The 18844-nt window shown below is 37.6% G+C and overlaps 1 protein-coding gene across 1 annotated transcript; it reads left to right on the forward strand.

Annotated features, from left to right (window-relative positions):
• The first annotated feature begins 12659 nt into the window (after window positions 1-12659).
• On the forward strand, window positions 12660-18581 carry LOC108043368. Its single transcript, XM_044459380.1, has 3 exons — window positions 12660-16079; window positions 16277-16278; window positions 16600-18581. Exons 1-3 carry the CDS (start codon window positions 16072-16074, stop codon window positions 18579-18581), a joined length of 1992 nt encoding a protein of 663 aa, XP_044315315.1. The 5' UTR covers window positions 12660-16071.
• Window positions 18582-18844: the final 263 nt, after the last annotated feature.

An 18844-nucleotide genomic window follows, 5' to 3' on the forward strand; every position in this document is an offset into this window, starting at 1 on the left:
ACATTAAATTTTCTTTCGGTTATATAAACATAAATTTAAACTCCGTTCGCTTCGCGAGTGCACTTTGTATTCATACTAATAAATTATTTTAGTTTTTCGTAATTCTTATCTGTGTTTTCTATCCTATTTATATCCACGCTGTTTCTCTTTTGTGCATGCACTTTAACTTATTTACGCTCCCGCTCTCTTGCTCTCTTTGCTTTTGAAAGTTCTAAGCGTGCAGTTTTTGCGCTCTTGCGGTACTTATAACTGCTCGCTTATAAATTTCAATTTCGCTTTCTTGGTACAGTGGTAAATAAATAAAATTTTTTTTTTTTTATATATATATTTTTATTTGTAATCTATCCTTAGGATAATAAACAAATTTTTTAATGGGCATAATCATGGCAGGATCGATTGCGCTTCACTAAGTACAATCGATATACATATAAGGGTATTAATTTTGACTTATTTTACTATTTACAAGTTTTACTTAATCTATAATCTATCAGGAAGGTCGAGTACGTGGAAACGTTTAAGACGTCTCGTTTCTCTGCTATTGTCTAGCAAGAAATAAATAAAATAAATAAAATGAATAATAAAAATTTAGTCTGCTTCTGCAAAAAATGCAGCCTCGTAATCAGGGCTGACCAGTCTAATATGACTTGCTGGCTGTGTGAAAATATGGTGCACACCAAGTGCGCCGGTTTTACTGGCCGGACAAGTGATGACCTTTCAAAGGGGCCCAATTTGCAGTTTTGTTGTGACGCTTGTGTCGAGGTTGCGAACGAGATGAAATCGTTCATGCGCCAAACTAAAGGCGGCCTGATGGGACTGATTAGCTGTTTCGGAGTGGCTAGAGATAGTTTTCGCCGAGCTGATGATCTCCTATCTGCGCTGGACTCGCAGTTTAATAGTCGTAAGCTATTAGAAAAGTCCCCTAAGCGCAAAAAGGCCGCTGGTGGTAAGGGAGCAAAAGGGGAACACCCCGCAACCGAAATCAAAAGAACAACAGAGCATTCCGGCGGATCAGCAGCTGATTTCAGCAAACCCTCAAATGTTGCTAAGATCAGCAGCTAAAAAAGATTCGGTATCCGAACAATCCGTTACAGAATGCATGCAACCAGGGACTTCTAAGAATTCCGATTTGTCCGTATTGGTTTCACAATTAGTGGATCCACCTATCTCTCAGAATGTAGTATCACCACCACAAGGGACTACTGAGTCCGGACAACCGGCTCAAGTTGGTTTTGCAGAAACAATGTCTGCTCCACCAAAATCCCTTTTAGTGGTTCCACTAAAGAAACAAATTTTCGTTTCTCGGCTTTCCCCTGATCAAACATCTTCTGATGTATTGTCTTATATACAAGACAAAACTAAAGCCGATTGTAATAGTGTAAAGGTGGAAAAGTTTAAGTTTTCTTATGCTAGAGACATTTCATCTTTCAAGATAACTGTCCCTAACGAGCTTTTTGAAGCCATATGCTCGGGCGACTTTTGGCCGGATAATATGGTTGTAAAAGAGTTCGAGGCTAAGATAAAGAAGAAGGGGCCCGTTGGAGTAAAACTTCCTAGTCGAGGCCAAACCAGTGTACCAATTTCAAAAAACTAACTTCTAACCTCCTTCTTTCCTATCAGAACGCAAGAGGTTTGCGTAGCAAACTCACTAAATTGTATTCTGATAGCCTTTCCTTTGCATCTCATATTATTGTGTTCACAGAAACCTGGTTAAAGCCGGAGATCTTTAGCTCCGAAGTTTTTCCAGGTAAGTACACAATATATAGGTATGACCGTCCCTCTAGACGGGGAGGTGGAGTCTTAATTGGAGTTGATTCAAACTTCCCGTCTGAGGAGTTATTTTTGATGAATTCAATACCATTGAATTTATTTGTGTAAAGTTATCGCTTCCTGGTAACTTTATATACATAACTTGCTCTTATATTCCGCCGTTGTCTGAACTTCCTGATTATTTAAATCACCTATCCGTTATTAAGTCCGTTGCAAATAAGCTTTCCGATAGGGATCAGTTGATAGTTCTAGGTGATTTTAATATACCTGGAGTTACTTGGTCCACTGAGGATGGATCGAATGTCTTACTACCTATAGCACAACATGATTTTATTGATGGCCTGCTTGACATATCTCTATCTCAAGTAAACCATGTTCGAAATTCATTAGGTCGCCTACTTGATTTGTGTTTTGTATCGAATCCTGAAGGTGTGTTTCTGTCCAGAGTAGCACCACTCACGCAACCTGAAGATCCATATCACCCAACAATCGAACTTTCATTTGATACGGGTAGAGTTATAGAAGAAAAATCAGAAAAATCCAAACGAATACATTGTTTTCGCAAGGCAGACTTTCTGAGGCTTAATAATTTTATTTCTGGCTTTAATTGGTCTGATCTTTACTTATGCAATAATATGTCCGATGCAGTTAATGTTTTTTATACTGCAATAAACTCATTTTTAATTCCTGTGTTCCGTGGTACTATCCGTCAACTTCCAATAAATCACCTTGGTTTAGCAAAGAGTTGACACACTTAAGAAATGTAAAGTCCAGACTTTTTAGGAAATATAAAAATACCGGTTCTCAATCTGTTTTTACTAGATATCTAAGTGCTCGGTCAAGATTTACCGTGCTTAATGCTCAGTGTTATAATAGTTACTTAAACCGTTGTAAGGTCCAGTTCTCTCAGGACCCGAAACAGTTTTATAATTTTGTTAACACCAAGCGTAAATCTAATTCTTTTTCTTCCTCGCTGTCGTTCGAAAACATGACGGGAACCACAGATCAGGCAATAGCCGATATATTTGCCCAATTTTTTTCAAACGACTTACTCTACTTTAGATTATTCATCTCAGCCTTATTCTTACACCATGCCCAAGTCAAACCTCATATTCTGTCCCACTTTAACAGAAAGCTCTCTTCTTTTGGATCTTCTTCGTATTAAGCCTGTTTATTCGCCAGGGCCCGATGGTATTCCTGGGTGCGTGCTTAGGTATTGCGCTAAGGCCCTGTGCAAACCTCTTCACAAGTTGTTTACCTTATCTCTAGAAACGTCCCAATTCCCAAATATTTGGAAGGAATCATTTGTTATTCCTCTTTTCAAAAAAGGTAACAAGTTAGAAGCCAGTAACTACAGAGGTATTTCTAAGTTGTCAGCTATTCCTAAGCTTTTTGAAAAAATTATTACTCCTCATTTGCAGCACTTTTGCAGATCAATTATTTCTCCGTGTCAACACGGATTTATTAAACGTAGATCCACAATTACAAACCTTCTAGAGCTCACTACATTTGTGATAAAAGGCTTCAATAGTAGTTTTCAAACAGATGTCATTTACACTGACTTTAGTAAAGCATTTGACTCTGTAAATCACTTACTTCTTATTCATAAACTTGACCTTTTAGGTTTTCCAGTTGATCTGCTTAAATGGATTTCAAGTTATCTAAATGGCAGGTCACAAAGGGTCCTTTTTAAAAATTCAATTTCTGAAATTCTCCGTGTTACCTCCGGTGTCCCACAAGGGAGCCATCTGGGTCCGTTACTTTTTACATTATTTATTAAAGATCTTCCCTCAATTATAAGTCATTCTCGCGTACTTATGTACGCAGATGATGTTAAGTTGTGCCTGCAGTATAAGGACATTTCCTGCCATTTAGACTTGCAATCCGATCTAGATAATTTTCAAAACTGGTGCCGAGATAATTTACTAAATTTAAACGGCTCCAAGTGCAAGCTGATGACTTTTAATCGGGCCAATCTGATATACGCGACTTACACGTTAAGTGGCAGCTCTTTGGATAGAATAACTCTTGTAAACGATCTTGGCGTTCTCTTGGACCCTAAACTAAAATTTTCTAATCACATTTCGTCCATGGTTAATAAAGCCAGAGGAGTGCTTGGATTTATTAAAAGGTGGTCAAAAGAATTCGATGATCCTTATTTGACTAAAACTTTATTTATTTCGCTTGTCCGTCCGATTCTGGAGTATGGGTCTCCCGTCTGGAGTCCACAATACGGAATACATATTGGTCGTATTGAATCTGTACAAAAAAAACTTCCTTCTTTTTGCTTTACGGCGCCTAAACTGGGATGCAAATCTTATCTTACCTTCTTATTCTAGTAGACTTCTTTTGATTAATTTACCATCCCTAGCCAACCGTAGAACGATGCTTGGTACTACCTTTATTTATAACCTTATACATGGTGATATTGACTGCCCCGACTTGTTAAGTCGGCTAAACTTTTCTGTGCCAAGTAGATTAACTAGAAATTATATTCCCTAATTTTAAATCATTGTAGATCTAACTATGCCTTGCATGAGCCTTTCAGAGTATTATGTTCTGACTATAATAGACTTTTTCCTGTAATATCAAATCTTGACTCTCTGCCGCTCCTAAAACGATTAATACTTGCTTCATTGGCACAAGATTGATCTAACTATTACTTTTTTCCCCGGACCTTTACCTTTATTTTCCTATTTCGCGTCTATCCTATCGCGAATCGTGCCGTACGATACACGGCTGCGCCCCTCGGTCGGTTGGGCGGGTAAGTGGGCCGTGGGACTCCGCGCAAAAAAAAAAAAAAAAAAAAAAAAAACTCTTCATATATACGATCTCGTAATCGTACTCCAACATTTGGAGTCTCCATCTCACAAGTTTGGAATCGGGTTCCTTGACGCTCATTAGCCATGTTAATGGCCTATGGTCAGTGACTATCTTGAACTTTGTGCCGAATACGTAATGTCTAAAATGCTTAATCGCCCATATAATGGCGAGCATTTTCTTTTCTATTGTGGCATAGTTTACTTCTGATCCTGACAGGGTTCTGCTAGCGTATGCTACTGGTCTGTCTGTTCCCAAATTTCCCTGGGATAGGAAGGCGCCAATAGCATAATTACTTGCATCTGTGGTGAGTATGAAAGGTTTATCGAAGTCAGGAAACTGCAAGATTGGATCATTGCACAGTAACGTCTTGCATACCTCAAATGCGTCCTTGTATTCTTGGTCTATCTGCACAGCCTTTTTCCCTTACAACTGTTTTGTCGAAGGCTTTGTTATAGCCCCGAAATCTCTTATGAACTTCCTATAGTACCCCAACAGAACTAGGAACGATTTTATCTGCTTCCTAGTCTTGGGAATCTCGAATCTTTTTATTGCTTCGATCTTTCCTGGGTTCGGTCTGATCCCTTGTTGGGTTACTACGTGTCCTAAGTATTCTACCTCTTTCCTTAAAAACTCTGTCTTGTCTAGTTGTAACATGAAGTTTGCCTCCGCAAGTTTCTTGAAGACTTTTTCCAAATCCGTTACGTGTTCTTGTAGGGATGTCGAGTACACCATGATGTCGTCCATATATATAAGACAACATTTTCCCAGCAACTCTCCGAAAATATTGTTCATTAACCTTTGAAAAGTTGCTGGGGCGTTATTTAGCCCGAACGGCATTCGGACATACTCAAAGTGTCCCCCTTCCGCCGAGAAAGCAGTTTTAGGGGTGGCTTCTTCTTTCACTTCGATCTGGTGATATCCACTCGCCAGATCTAAAGTTGAGAAGTATTTAGCCCTACCCAAGCTATCCAATACGTCATTGATTAATGGTAGTGGGTATCTATCTTTAATTACCTTCTCGTTAAGCTTCCTATAGTCTACCACCATTCTCCATTTTCTCTCCAAAGAGGCATCCTTCTTCTTGGGTACTAGCCAAACCGGCGCACTCCAAGGAGAATGGCTATGTCTAATAATCTTCTGATCCAATAGCTTTTCTAGCTGTCTTCTCACCTCCTGTCTTTCCTTGAATGCATTCCTGTACGGCCTAGCGTACACCGGTATGTCGTCATTCGTTCTAATTTGGTGTTTGACCGCATTAGTGAATGACAAATGGTCACCCTCTTTATGGAATATGGATCGTAACAATTTTTATTTTGTTTATATTTTTTTCTCATTTTCATTTTTATTTGCATTTCTTTTTTTTTCTTTTTGCCTGCCTTTCTTTAATTTTCTCACCTCGCATGCTGAAGCTAGTTGATCACTGTGCGGTACAGCTTCACAACCATTTGCGGACAGTCATTGCTCTATGGGTGTTCTTTGCCACTTTCTAATTGTTTACGATCCCCCACGCTAAGCATTGACCTGTGCATTACAGTTCGCTGCCTAATATGTGTGCATGGACCCTAACAATTTATTTATTTCCAACTTGTTGCAGCCATCCCATGCTAAGCTTCGCCCTGTGTATTACAGTTCGCGCCTAATACTTGTGACTGGACCTTAACAATTTATTTATTTATTTATTTTCAACCTGTTGCAACTATCCCATGCTAAGCTTCGCCCTGTGCCCTACTGTTCGTCGCTTAATACATGTGAATGAGTCTTGATAATACTTCTAATTTTTATTCTGTCTTTGATCCGATCGAGCCAATTTCTCCTTTCTGACATAACTTGACCCACTGTACTAGGTTGCCTTCTGCCGCCACTCGGCTCGACGTCGAACTATTCACAACGCCTCCGACCGCCGACGACGAACACAATCTTTAGTCTACCGAGCCGCTCGGTGTGCATCGAACCAACGACAACGGCAACCGTTTGCCGCCCCACCGCCACCCCCCCCCTGCCTCGACGGCAACCGTCGACCCGCTCTGCGCAGCACCGAACACTCGGCACCCCCGACCGGCGCCGCCCGACGCTCTCTTGTCATACCGATCCATTGCCAACCGCATCTATTTGTCGAGCCGCCGGCAACCGCTCGATCGACCTGCTCGACACAACATCGAACCGTCCACCGACATCAGACATCGGCAATTTATTTTAACCAAATTAAAAAAATCTTGCACTTGATTCCCATTACTTTTTTGATCTTTACTGCCTATCTTCGAATATTAGAAATGTAAAGTCCAGACTTTTTAGGAAATATAAAAATACCGGTTCTCAATCTGTTTTTACTAGATATCTAAGTGCTCGGTCAAGATTTACCGTGCTTAATGCTCAGTGTTATAATAGTTACTTAAACCGTTGTAAGGTCCAGTTCTCTCAGGACCCGAAACAGTTTTATAATTTTGTTAACACCAAGCGTAAATCTAATTTTTTTTCTTCCTCGCTGTCGTTCGAAAACATGACGGGAACCACAGATCAGGCAATAGCCGATATATTTGCCCAATTTTTTCAAACGACTTACTCTACTTTAGATTATTCATCTCAGCCTTATTCTTACACCATGCCCAAGTCAAAACCTCATATTCTGTCCCACTTTAACAGAAAGCTCTCTTCTTTTGGATCTTCTTCGTATTAAGCCTGTTTATTCGCCAGGGCCCGATGGTATTCCTGGGTGCGTGCTTAGGTATTGCGCTAAGGCCCTGTGCAAACCTCTTCACAAGTTGTTTACCTTATCTCTAGAAACGTCCCAATTCCCAAATATTTGGAAGGAATCATTTGTTATTCCTCTTTTCAAAAAAGGTAACAAGTTAGAAGCCAGTAACTACAGAGGTATTTCTAAGTTGTCAGCTATTCCTAAGCTTTTTGAAAAAATTATTACTCCTCATTTGCAGCACTTTTGCAGATCAATTATTTCTCCGTGTCAACGCGGATTTATTAAACGTAGATCCACAATTACAAACCTTCTAGAGCTCACTACATTTGTGATAAAAGGCTTCAATAGTAGTTTTCAAACAGATGTCATTTACACTGACTTTAGTAAAGCATTTGACTCTGTAAATCACTTACTTCTTATTCATAAACTTGACCTTTTAGGTTTTCCAGTTGATCTGCTTAAATGGATTTCAAGTTATCTAAATGGCAGGTCACAAAGGGTCCTTTTTAAAAATTCAATTTCTGAAATTCTCCGTGTTACCTCCGGTGTCCCACAAGGGAGCCATCTGGGTCCGTTACTTTTTACATTATTTATTAAAGATCTTCCCTCAATTATAAGTCATTCTCGCGTACTTATGTACGCAGATGATGTTAAGTTGTGCCTGCAGTATAAGGACATTTCCTGCCATTTAGACTTGCAATCCGATCTAGATAATTTTCAAAACTGGTGCCGAGATAATTTACTAAATTTAAACGGCTCCAAGTGCAAGCTGATGACTTTTAATCGGGCCAATCTGATATACGCGACTTACACGTTAAGTGGCAGCTCTTTGGATAGAATAACTCTTGTAAACGATCTTGGCGTTCTCTTGGACCCTAAACTAAAATTTTCTAATCACATTTCGTCCATGGTTAATAAAGCCAGAGGAGTGCTTGGATTTATTAAAAGGTGGTCAAAAGAATTCGATGATCCTTATTTGACTAAAACTTTATTTATTTCGCTTGTCCGTCCGATTCTGGAGTATGGGTCTCCCGTCTGGAGTCCACAATACGGAATACATATTGGTCGTATTGAATCTGTACAAAAAAACTTCCTTCTTTTTGCTTTACGGCGCCTAAACTGGGATGCAAATCTTATCTTACCTTCTTATTCTAGTAGACTTCTTTTGATTAATTTACCATCCCTAGCCAACCGTAGAACGATGCTTGGTACTACCTTTATTTATAACCTTATACATGGTGATATTGACTGCCCCGACTTGTTAAGTCGGCTAAACTTTTCTGTGCCAAGTAGATTAACTAGAAATTATATTCCCCTAATTTTAAATCATTGTAGATCTAACTATGCCTTGCATGAGCCTTTCAGAGTATTATGTTCTGACTATAATAGACTTTTTCCTGTAATATGAAATCTTGACTCTCTGCCGCTCCTAAAACGATTAATACTTGCTTCATTGGCACAAGATTGATCTAACTATTACTTTTTTCCCCGGACCTTTACCTTTATTTTCCTATTTCGCGTCTATCCTATCGCGAATCGTGCCGTACGATACACGGCTGCGCCCCTCGGTCGGTTGGGCGGGTAAGTGGGCCGTGGGACTCCGCGCAAAAAAAAAAAAAAAAAAAAAAACTCTTCATATATACGATCTCGTAATCGTACTCCAACATTTGGAGTCTCCATCTCACAAGTTTGGAATCGGGTTCCTTGACGCTCATTAGCCATGTTAATGGCCTATGGTCAGTGACTATCTTGAACTTTGTGCCGAATACGTAATGTCTAAAATGCTTAATCGCCCATATAATGGCGAGCATTTTCTTTTCTATTGTGGCATAGTTTACTTCTGATCCTGACAGGGTTCTGCTAGCGTATGCTACTGGTCTGTCTGTTCCCAAATTTCCCTGGGATAGGAAGGCGCCAATAGCATAATTACTTGCATCTGTGGTGAGTATGAAAGGTTTATCGAAGTCAGGAAACTGCAAGATTGGATCATTGCACAGTAACGTCTTGCATACCTCAAATGCGTCCTTGTATTCTTGGTCTATCTGCACAGCCTTTTTCCCTTACAACTGTTTTGTCGAAGGCTTTGTTATAGCCCCGAAATCTCTTATGAACTTCCTATAGTACCCCAACAGAACTAGGAACGATTTTATCTGCTTCCTAGTCTTGGGAATCTCGAATCTTTTATTGCTTCGATCTTTCCTGGGTTCGGTCTGATCCCTTGTTGGGTTACTACGTGTCCTAAGTATTCTACCTCTTTCCTTAAAAACTCTGTCTTGTCTAGTTGTAACATGAAGTTTGCCTCCGCAAGTTTCTTGAAGACTTTTTCCAAATCCGTTACGTGTTCTTGTAGGGATGTCGAGTACACCATGATGTCGTCCATATATATAAGACAACATTTTCCCAGCAACTCTCCGAAAATATTGTTCATTAACCTTTGAAAAGTTGCTGGGGCGTTATTTAGCCCGAACGGCATTCGGACATACTCAAAGTGTCCCCCTTCCGCCGAGAAAGCAGTTTTAGGGGTGGCTTCTTCTTTCACTTCGATCTGGTGATATCCACTCGCCAGATCTAAAGTTGAGAAGTATTTAGCCCTACCCAAGCTATCCAATACGTCATTGATTAATGGTAGTGGGTATCTATCTTTAATTACCTTCTCGTTAAGCTTCCTATAGTCTACCACCATTCTCCATTTTCTCTCCAAAGAGGCATCCTTCTTCTTGGGTACTAGCCAAACCGGCGCACTCCAAGGAGAATGGCTATGTCTAATAATCTTCTGATCCAATAGCTTTTCTAGCTGTCTTCTCACCTCCTGTCTTTCCTTGAATGCATTCCTGTACGGCCTAGCGTACACCGGTATGTCGTCATTCGTTCTAATTTGGTGTTTGACCGCATTAGTGAATGACAAATGGTCACCCTCTTTATGGAATATGGATCGTAACAATTTTTATTTTGTTTATATTTTTTTCTCATTTTCATTTTTATTTGCATTTTTTTTTTTCTTTTTGCCTGCCTTTCTTTAATTTTCTCACCTCGCATGCTGAAGCTAGTTGATCACTGTGCGGTACAGCTTCACAACCATTTGCGGACAGTCATTGCTCTATGGGTGTTCTTTGCCACTTTCTAATTGTTTACGATCCCCCACGCTAAGCATTGACCTGTGCATTACAGTTCGCTGCCTAATATGTGTGCATGGACCCTAACAATTTATTTATTTCCAACTTGTTGCAGCCATCCCATGCTAAGCTTCGCCCTGTGTATTACAGTTCGCGCCTAATACTTGTGACTGGACCTTAACAATTTATTTATTTATTTATTTTCAACCTGTTGCAACTATCCCATGCTAGCTTCGCCCTTCCCTACTGTTCGTCGCTTAATACATGTGAATGAGTCTTGATAATACTTTAATTTTTATTCTGTCTTTGATCCGATCGAGCCAATTTCTCCTTTCTGACATAACTTGACCCACTGTACTAGGTTGCCTTCTGCCGCCACTCGGCTCGACGTCGAACTATTCACAACGCCTCCGACCGCCGACGACGAACACAATCTTTAGTCTACCGAGCCGCTCGGTGTGCATCGAACCAACGACAACGGCAACCGTTTGCCGCCTCGACGGCAACCGTCCGCTTGGTCGACCCGCTCTGCGCAGCACCGAACACTCGGCACCCCCCGACCGGCGCCGCCCGACGCTCTCTTGTCATACCGATCCATTGCCAACCGCATCTATTTGTCGAGCCGCCGGCAACCGCTCCAACCAACCCCTCGAAAAAACAAAAAAACACCCCCCAACAAAAAAAAAAAAAAAATATTTTTAAAAAAAAAAAAAAAAAAAAAAAAAAAATAACCAATTTTTTTTTAAATAAAACAAAAAAAAAAAAAAAAAAAATTGTTATTTTCACCTTCACATCTGTGCACAATTCTTGTTACATTTCCTCTTTTTCCTTCTCTAAACGTGGCTCGACCTCTTTATGTTTTATTTTATTAATTATTTTACTCTTCCTTCTCCATTTAATTATTTTATATTTGCCTTTCTATATCATTTTTTGATTTATTTATTTATAATTTATTATTTCACTCCTTTTCCCCTTTCACTTTACCCTCTTTTAAAAAAAAAAAAAAATTAAAAAAAAAAAAAGAATATAAATACATCTAACAGTAAAGAATTTTTTTGTGCTCTGTGTAAAGGAGTCATAATTTTTAAAACAAAAATGAAATTGAACACTTGACATGGGTGCAGTGCACATGTAATCTAAGTGCACGCCGCTTATCTAATAAGATGTTCCCCCGCCTCCTAAATGTGTCCCTTAGTGGGAGACCACTGATAGGGTCCTCGCCGCTCGAGATATGTATATGTTCGGCAGCATGGGACCTAGATACGGCGGGGGTTATTTACTTAGGCCTCTGCGTAGGCCATGTATTAGTCTTATTTGATTCTCATGTAAGCTATTTAAATCGAAGATATTTCTAAATAAAATCAGTTTCTAACAAAAACTCAATGAATGAAGATCGTTTCTTTTTGAACCCTTTTTCATTTGGTCCTTCGACAACTCTGCAGTTTTCCCCCTTGTGGTAAGAGACTCAGAGATAAGGCCAGCACCTTAAAGTCCTGCGAAGTGGTAACACTAGCAGCTACAGGTTGCTGAAAATAATTGACTCTTGATTTCCCCACCAGTTGTAAGAATCAGAGTATAAATTTATAAAGCAAAAAGATACAAAAGAATCTTTATTGTTTAAAATTTTTTTTCAATTATTGAGAACATAGAAAAATTTCTTTGTTTAAAAAAAAAAAAAAAAAAAAAATCGTGGTCGAAAAATAAAATCGACAAGAATAAAAAATTCTAACATTTTTTAAATTTTGCTATCAAGCAAAAAAAATTTGGGCGTATTCGAGGCCAAGACATCGAAAAAGTGGTGACAAACAAAAAAATCGTGGTCGAAAAATAAAATCGACAAGAATAAAAAATTCTAACATTTTTTAAATTTTGCTATCAAGCAAATTATATTTGGGCGTATTCGAGGCCAAGACATCGAAAAAGTGGTGACAAAAAAAAAATAAAACATCTACCCCGAAATCTGTGAAAAAAAAAAATCCTACCAAATCAAAAAGTTTTCCCAGTTTTGTGACAGTTCCATTAACTAGCAGAAAAAATAAAAAAGTGGCAAGAAAATCAAAAATAATAGTGCCTAAACAACAAAAAAAAAAAAAATTTTTTTGCAAAAAATAAAAATCATCAGCCCACAATTATAATAAAAATAAAAAAAAAAAATATCAGAAGATTGAAGACGACATCAACAACAGCAACAGAGAAGCAGCAGCAACAACAGCAGCAAATTCAGCAACAACAACCACAGCAACAAGGTGTCGGCGAGCAGCAGCAGCAGCTTCAGCAACTATAACGACCACTGCAGCAACGTGTCGGCGACAGCAACGACAACAACTACAACTATACGGCAGCGTCGGCGAAGCAGATAAGTCAATTTTAAGATATTTTAATTTAATTAAATTAAGAAAATGTTGTCCGCACAAACGATTGCCCTTATTAAAAGGCAAGTCGAAATCACACTAAGTAGTAAGGAGTTACTGGAACTCCCAAGTTTAACCTTTGAATATCTAAAAACGTTTGACGCACTTAAAGCCGAGTGTATAAATAATCACTCGGCTCTTATGAAAATTGGAGTAATCGATCACGATTACTTCAAAAATAAGCATTTTGAGCAGATGATGTTAGGGTTCGAGAAAATTAAGACACGCATAGACGAGACTTTAGACCGAACAGATCAAATAAAGTTAGACTCAGGCGCAGATAACAGCAGAGAAATTAAAAAATATCAAATAGGTAACTCTAGCAGACTGGAAAAGGCTATAGATCAATTGAATAAATACTTGAAAGAAACATTTGATGACATTAAAGAAAATAAATGGAATTCATTTGAGATTAGGATTGAAAAATTGGATTTTTATTGGAAGAAGCTTGTTGCTTTAAAGGAAGTCGAAATGACTGATGTCACAGATAGGAGGTTTGATGATATTCTAGATGAACTAGAATTTGATATTATTACAGTCACGAATAATATGAAAAAGAAAATTCTTAATGTGCCTAGTAAAGTAGAAGGCACAAGTCAAAAAATTGACGAGTTGCCGACTCTACCTAAAATACAAGTACCCACATTCTTTGGGGACTCCAAAGATTGGGACTTATTTTATGAGTTATTCACTGAACTCATACATTTAAGGGAGGACCTAAGTCCTACCTTAAAATTTAATTATTTGAAAATCTCACTTAAGGGAGAAGCCCGGAATGTGGTTTCTCACTTATTGTTGGGATCAGGGGATAATTACGAGGCCGCTTGGGAATTGTTAACCAAGCGGTACGAAAATAAACGGAAAATATTTTCCGATCAATTGAATCGCCTTCTTGAGCTTCAATGTTTAAATGTTGACTCAGCCAGGCAATTGAGAGTGTTTATTGACACAATTAATGAGTCAATTCACATGATTAAATTAAAGGCACAACTATCCGATGAAGTGGATATTATCTTTGCACACATTATAATTAAAAAATTTAATAAAGAAGCTCTACAATTATATGAGAGCCATGCAAAAAAAACAAAGGAAATACAAATATTGTCCGACGTCACAGAATTTTTAGAGCAACGACTAAGTTCGATAAGCTCGCTTCAGGATGAAAAACCTGTTAAAAGAAATATATTTAGTAACAATTCAAAAGAATTGTTCACAAATAGTTGTCCCATTTGCAAAGGTGTGGGACACACTATAATTTATTGTCATAAATTTAAAGCGTTAAATCCATCAGAAAGGATGGAAAAGGTTAAGAAAGCTTTCTTATGTTTTAGATGTCTAAAACACCCATATAATAAAAAATGCACTAGCGAAGTAACGTGTTCGCTGTGCAAAAGAAATCACCATAGCATGCTACATATAAACTTTAAACAAAATAGTGAAAAGGTGAACACTTGTATGACGTCGGAGCAGGCTTTATTAGCAACTGCACGAATTAAAATAAAATCTTCTCAAGGAAATTTTGAAAATTTTAGAGCTTTGATTGACAGCGGGTCACAAAGCACAATTATTTCAGAAGAATCAGCACAGATTCTGAAGTTAAACAGAGTTAGAGCTCAAACAGAGATCAGTGGAGTTTCGTCCACAGGAAAGTGCATCTCCAAGCACAAAGCTATTATTGAGATTAAAACCCAAAATTCTCAAAAAACGTTGAAAATTGAAGCTTTAATACTTCCCAAGCTTATGAAGGCTCTTCCAGTCAGCACAGTTAATGTTGACAAAGAAAAATGGGAGAGCTTCCATTTAGCTGACCCCGATTTTGATAAACCAGGTCGTATTGATCTAATTGTTGGAGCAGACTTATACACTCACATAATACAAAATGGAGTTGTAAAAATAAATGGGCTGCTTGGGCAAAAAACTGCTTTCGGGTGGATTGTTTCAGGATGTAAAAAATCCAAAGGAAACAAAACAATCGTAGCAACAACGATTGCACTAAAAGATTTAGATCGATATTGGGAAGTAGAGGAAGAAGACAAAAATGATATCGAATCTGAGTTTTGTGAAAATAATTTCACAAAAACAACAAAAATAGACTCAGATGGGCGATACATAGTGTCAATTCCTTTTAAACAAGATGTCACCTTAGGAGATTCAAGGAAGCAAGCTACGGCACGTTACATGAATCTGGAAAATAAATTAAATAAAAATGAAAAATTAAAGGTTGACTATACTAAATTCATGAATGAATATATGGATTTAGGTCATATGGTTGAAGTGCAGGATGAAGGAAAGTATTTCTTACCACACCAGGCAGTGATAAGAGATTCAAGCCTGACAACCAAACTAAGGGTAGTTTTTGATGCTTCAGCAAAAACTACTAACAATAAAAGTTTGAACGATATAATGTGGGTTGGGCCACGAGTTCAAAAAGATATTTTTGACATTATCATCAAATGGAGAAAATGGGAATTCGTTGTATCAGCGGACATTGAAAAAATGTACCGTCAAATAAAAATAAATGAAGATGACCAAAAATATCAATATATTTTATGGAGGAATTCTCCAGATCAAAAAATTAAAAATTATAAGTTAACAACAGTTACTTACGGTACTGCATCTGCACCATATCTAGCTACAAGAGTTTTAGTAGATATTGCAGATAAATGCCAAAACCAAACCGTAAGTGAAATAATTAGGAATGATTTCTATATGGATGACCTAATGACTGGAGCTGATTCGTTAAAAGAAACAAATACCTTGATAAAATTAATTTCACTGGAACTACAAAAGGTGGGACTTAATTTAAGGAAATGGATTTCCAATAATGTTGAAATATTGTCAACTGTGGAGGACACAGGTGATAATAAGGTGCTCAGTATTGTTGAAAATGAGAGTGTAAAAACTTTGGGACTCAAATGGGAACCTCAAAATGATTTGTTCAAATTTAATTTAAATTGCACTGAATCCAAGGTCACTAATAAAAGGGTAGTGTTATCAAAACTATCCAAAATATATGATCCATTAGGATGGTTGGCACCAGTCACTATTTTGGGAAAACTTTTTATTCAAAAACTTTGGATAAATAAAAGTGAATGGGATCAGGAGTTATCTAATGAAGATAAGAGTGATTGGGAAAAATATAAAGAAAATTTATTATGCTTAGAAAATATTCGAATCCCAAGATGGATAAATTCAAATAATGATTCAATTATACAGATTCACGGATTTGCTGACGCCTCCGAAAAGGCATATGCTGCAGTAGTGTATGCCAAAGTAGGAAATAAAGTAAATATAATAGCAAGCAAGAGTAGAGTCAATCCAATAAAAAATAGGAAGACAATTCCCAAACTTGAGCTGTGCGCAGCTCATTTACTCAGTAAGTTAATCCAAAGAATAAAAGGATCTCTTGACAATACCTTAGAGATCTATGCATGGAGTGATTCAACTATTACTTTAGCATGGATTAACAGTGGTCAAAGTAAGATTAAATTCATCAGACGACGAACGGTTGACATTCGTAAATTAACAAATACTGAATGGAATCATGTAAAGTCAGAGGACAATCCAGCAGACTTAGCATCTAGGGGAATCAATGCTAACCAGCTGACCGACTGTGATCTTTGGTGGAAAGGTCCAAAATGGCTAGCTGACAAAAAGGAACTTTGGCCTCAGCAGCAACCAATAAATGAAACTGTACTAATAAATACAATGCTAAATGATGATACAAATGATGATCCGATTTACAAATTAATAGAAAGGTATTCCAGGATAGAAAAACTCATACGTGTAATAGCATACATAAATAGATTCATTAAAATAAAAACAAAGAATGAATTATATCCATCTTTTCTATCAGTAAGGGAATTGAAACTAGCTGAAAGGATTGTTATTAAAAAACAACAGGAATATCAATTCAGTCTAGAGATTAAATGCCTGAAAACAAACAAAGAAATTAACACAAAGAATAGAATATTGTCCTTGAATCCCTTTCTGGATAAGGATGGAGTACTTAGAGTGGGAGGTAGATTGCGAAACTCAAATGCAGAATTTGAAGTTAAACACCCTATCATATTAGAAAAGTGCTACCTAACAAACTTATTAATAAAAAATGCTCATATGGAAACATTGCATGGAGGGATAAACATAATGCAAAATTATATTCAAAGAAAGTATTGGATTTTCGGTTTGAAGAATTCCCTGAAAAAGTATTTGAGACAATGTGTAAAGTGTGCAAGGTACAGGCAAAATACAGCTCAGCAAATAATGGGCAATTTGCCAAAGTGTAGAATTACGATGTCATTTCCATTTTTAAATACTGGAATAGATTACGCAGGTCCTTATTTTGTTAAATGTTCGAAAAATCGGGGACAAAAAACATTTAAAGGATACGTTGCCGTATTTGTCTGTATGGCTACCAAAGCCATACATTTAGAAATGGTAAGTGATCTAACTTCTGATGCATTCTTAGCAGCACTCAGACGATTCATTGCTAGACGAGGGAAATGTGCCAATATCTATTCAGATAACGGGACAAATTTTGTAGGAGCTGCAAGAAAATTAGATCAGGAGTTGTATAAAGCAATCCAAGAAAATATAATGATTGCAGCACAGCTGGAAAAGAATAGGATTGATTGGCATTTTATTCCCCCGGCAGGACCTCACTTCGGAGGTATTTGGGAAGCTGGGGTTAAATCAATGAAATACCATTTAAAAAGAGTAATCGGCGACACTAGTTTGACATACGAAGAAATGTCTACGCTTTTATGTCAAATAGAAGCATGCTTAAATTCAAGACCATTATATACTGTAGTAAATGAAATGGACCAAGATGAGGTCTTAACACCAGGTCATTTTTTGATTGGAAGACCTCCCTTAGAAATCGTCGAAACAACGGAAGATGAAAGAATCGGAAATTTGGACAGGTGGAGACTTATCCAAAAAATGAAAAAAGATTTCTGGGGAAAATGGAAAAATGAGTATTTGCATACACTTCAGCAAAGAAACAAATGGAAAAGGGAAAGTCCTAATGTAGAAGAGGGACAAATTGTGCTATTGAAGGATGAAAATTGTCATCCAGCAAGATGGCCTTTAGGGAAGGTGAAAAAAATCCATAAGGGGAATGATGATAGAGTCCGAGTAGTTGAGATAAAAATGCAAGAAGGATTTATCACAAGACCCATTACTAAAATTTGTCCCTTGGAAGGAATAAAGTCTGTTGACAAAAATGAGGCTGACCCTGAGCTAAAAAGACAAACTAGAGCAACATCAAAGATGTCCAAGATCGGGTTTGTCATGGCAATGTTGCTATTTATATTGAGTTGTCAATTTTCTAACGCATTGCCTAATAATGGAAAACCAAAATATACAATAGAGAAAATGAATAAGACGTCAGCAATATATCTTGATCCAATGGGCGACGTTGAGATCGTATCCTCCTCTTGGAATTTGGTAATTTACTATGATATGGAGGTTTATTTTGAAATGTTAAAAAAGGGGAAACAATTAGTTCCAAAAATGAGAGTGGTTTGCGAAAAACTCTATGGGTTCGAAGATCAGTGTCTTTTAGTTTTAAATAATACAGAAAGACAAATTTTGGACTTGGAAGAGAATAATAAACTCTTCATGGCTCAAGGGAAGTCTAGAAACAGACGAGCTCCCTTTGCTTATATGGGATCCCTATATCACATATTATTTGGGATAATGTATGAGGATGATAGGATTCAAATGGAAGATAATATGAGAAATTTGGTAAGCAATCAGAATAGCCTGAATTAGTTGAGCAAAAAGCAAACGTCTTTAGTCGATTCTACGGCTAATATATTAAAAAGTACGACGGATGATATAAATGCAAACAAAAGAATTGAGAATATGACGTCCGTGCTAAAAGAATCTTATTATGTGTACAAAGAGTCTATAAACTTTTTCATGATTACCAAGCAATTAAGCAGCATAATAGATGACTGTGAAAAAATACAATCCGGAATCATAAGCCTACTAATTGACATCCATCATGGAAGACTTAATACGAACATGCTGAA

Source organism: Drosophila rhopaloa, unplaced genomic scaffold (genome assembly GCF_018152115.1).
Source record: "Drosophila rhopaloa isolate 14029-0021.01 unplaced genomic scaffold, ASM1815211v1 contig_199, whole genome shotgun sequence".
Taxonomy (NCBI): domain Eukaryota; kingdom Metazoa; phylum Arthropoda; class Insecta; order Diptera; family Drosophilidae; genus Drosophila; species Drosophila rhopaloa.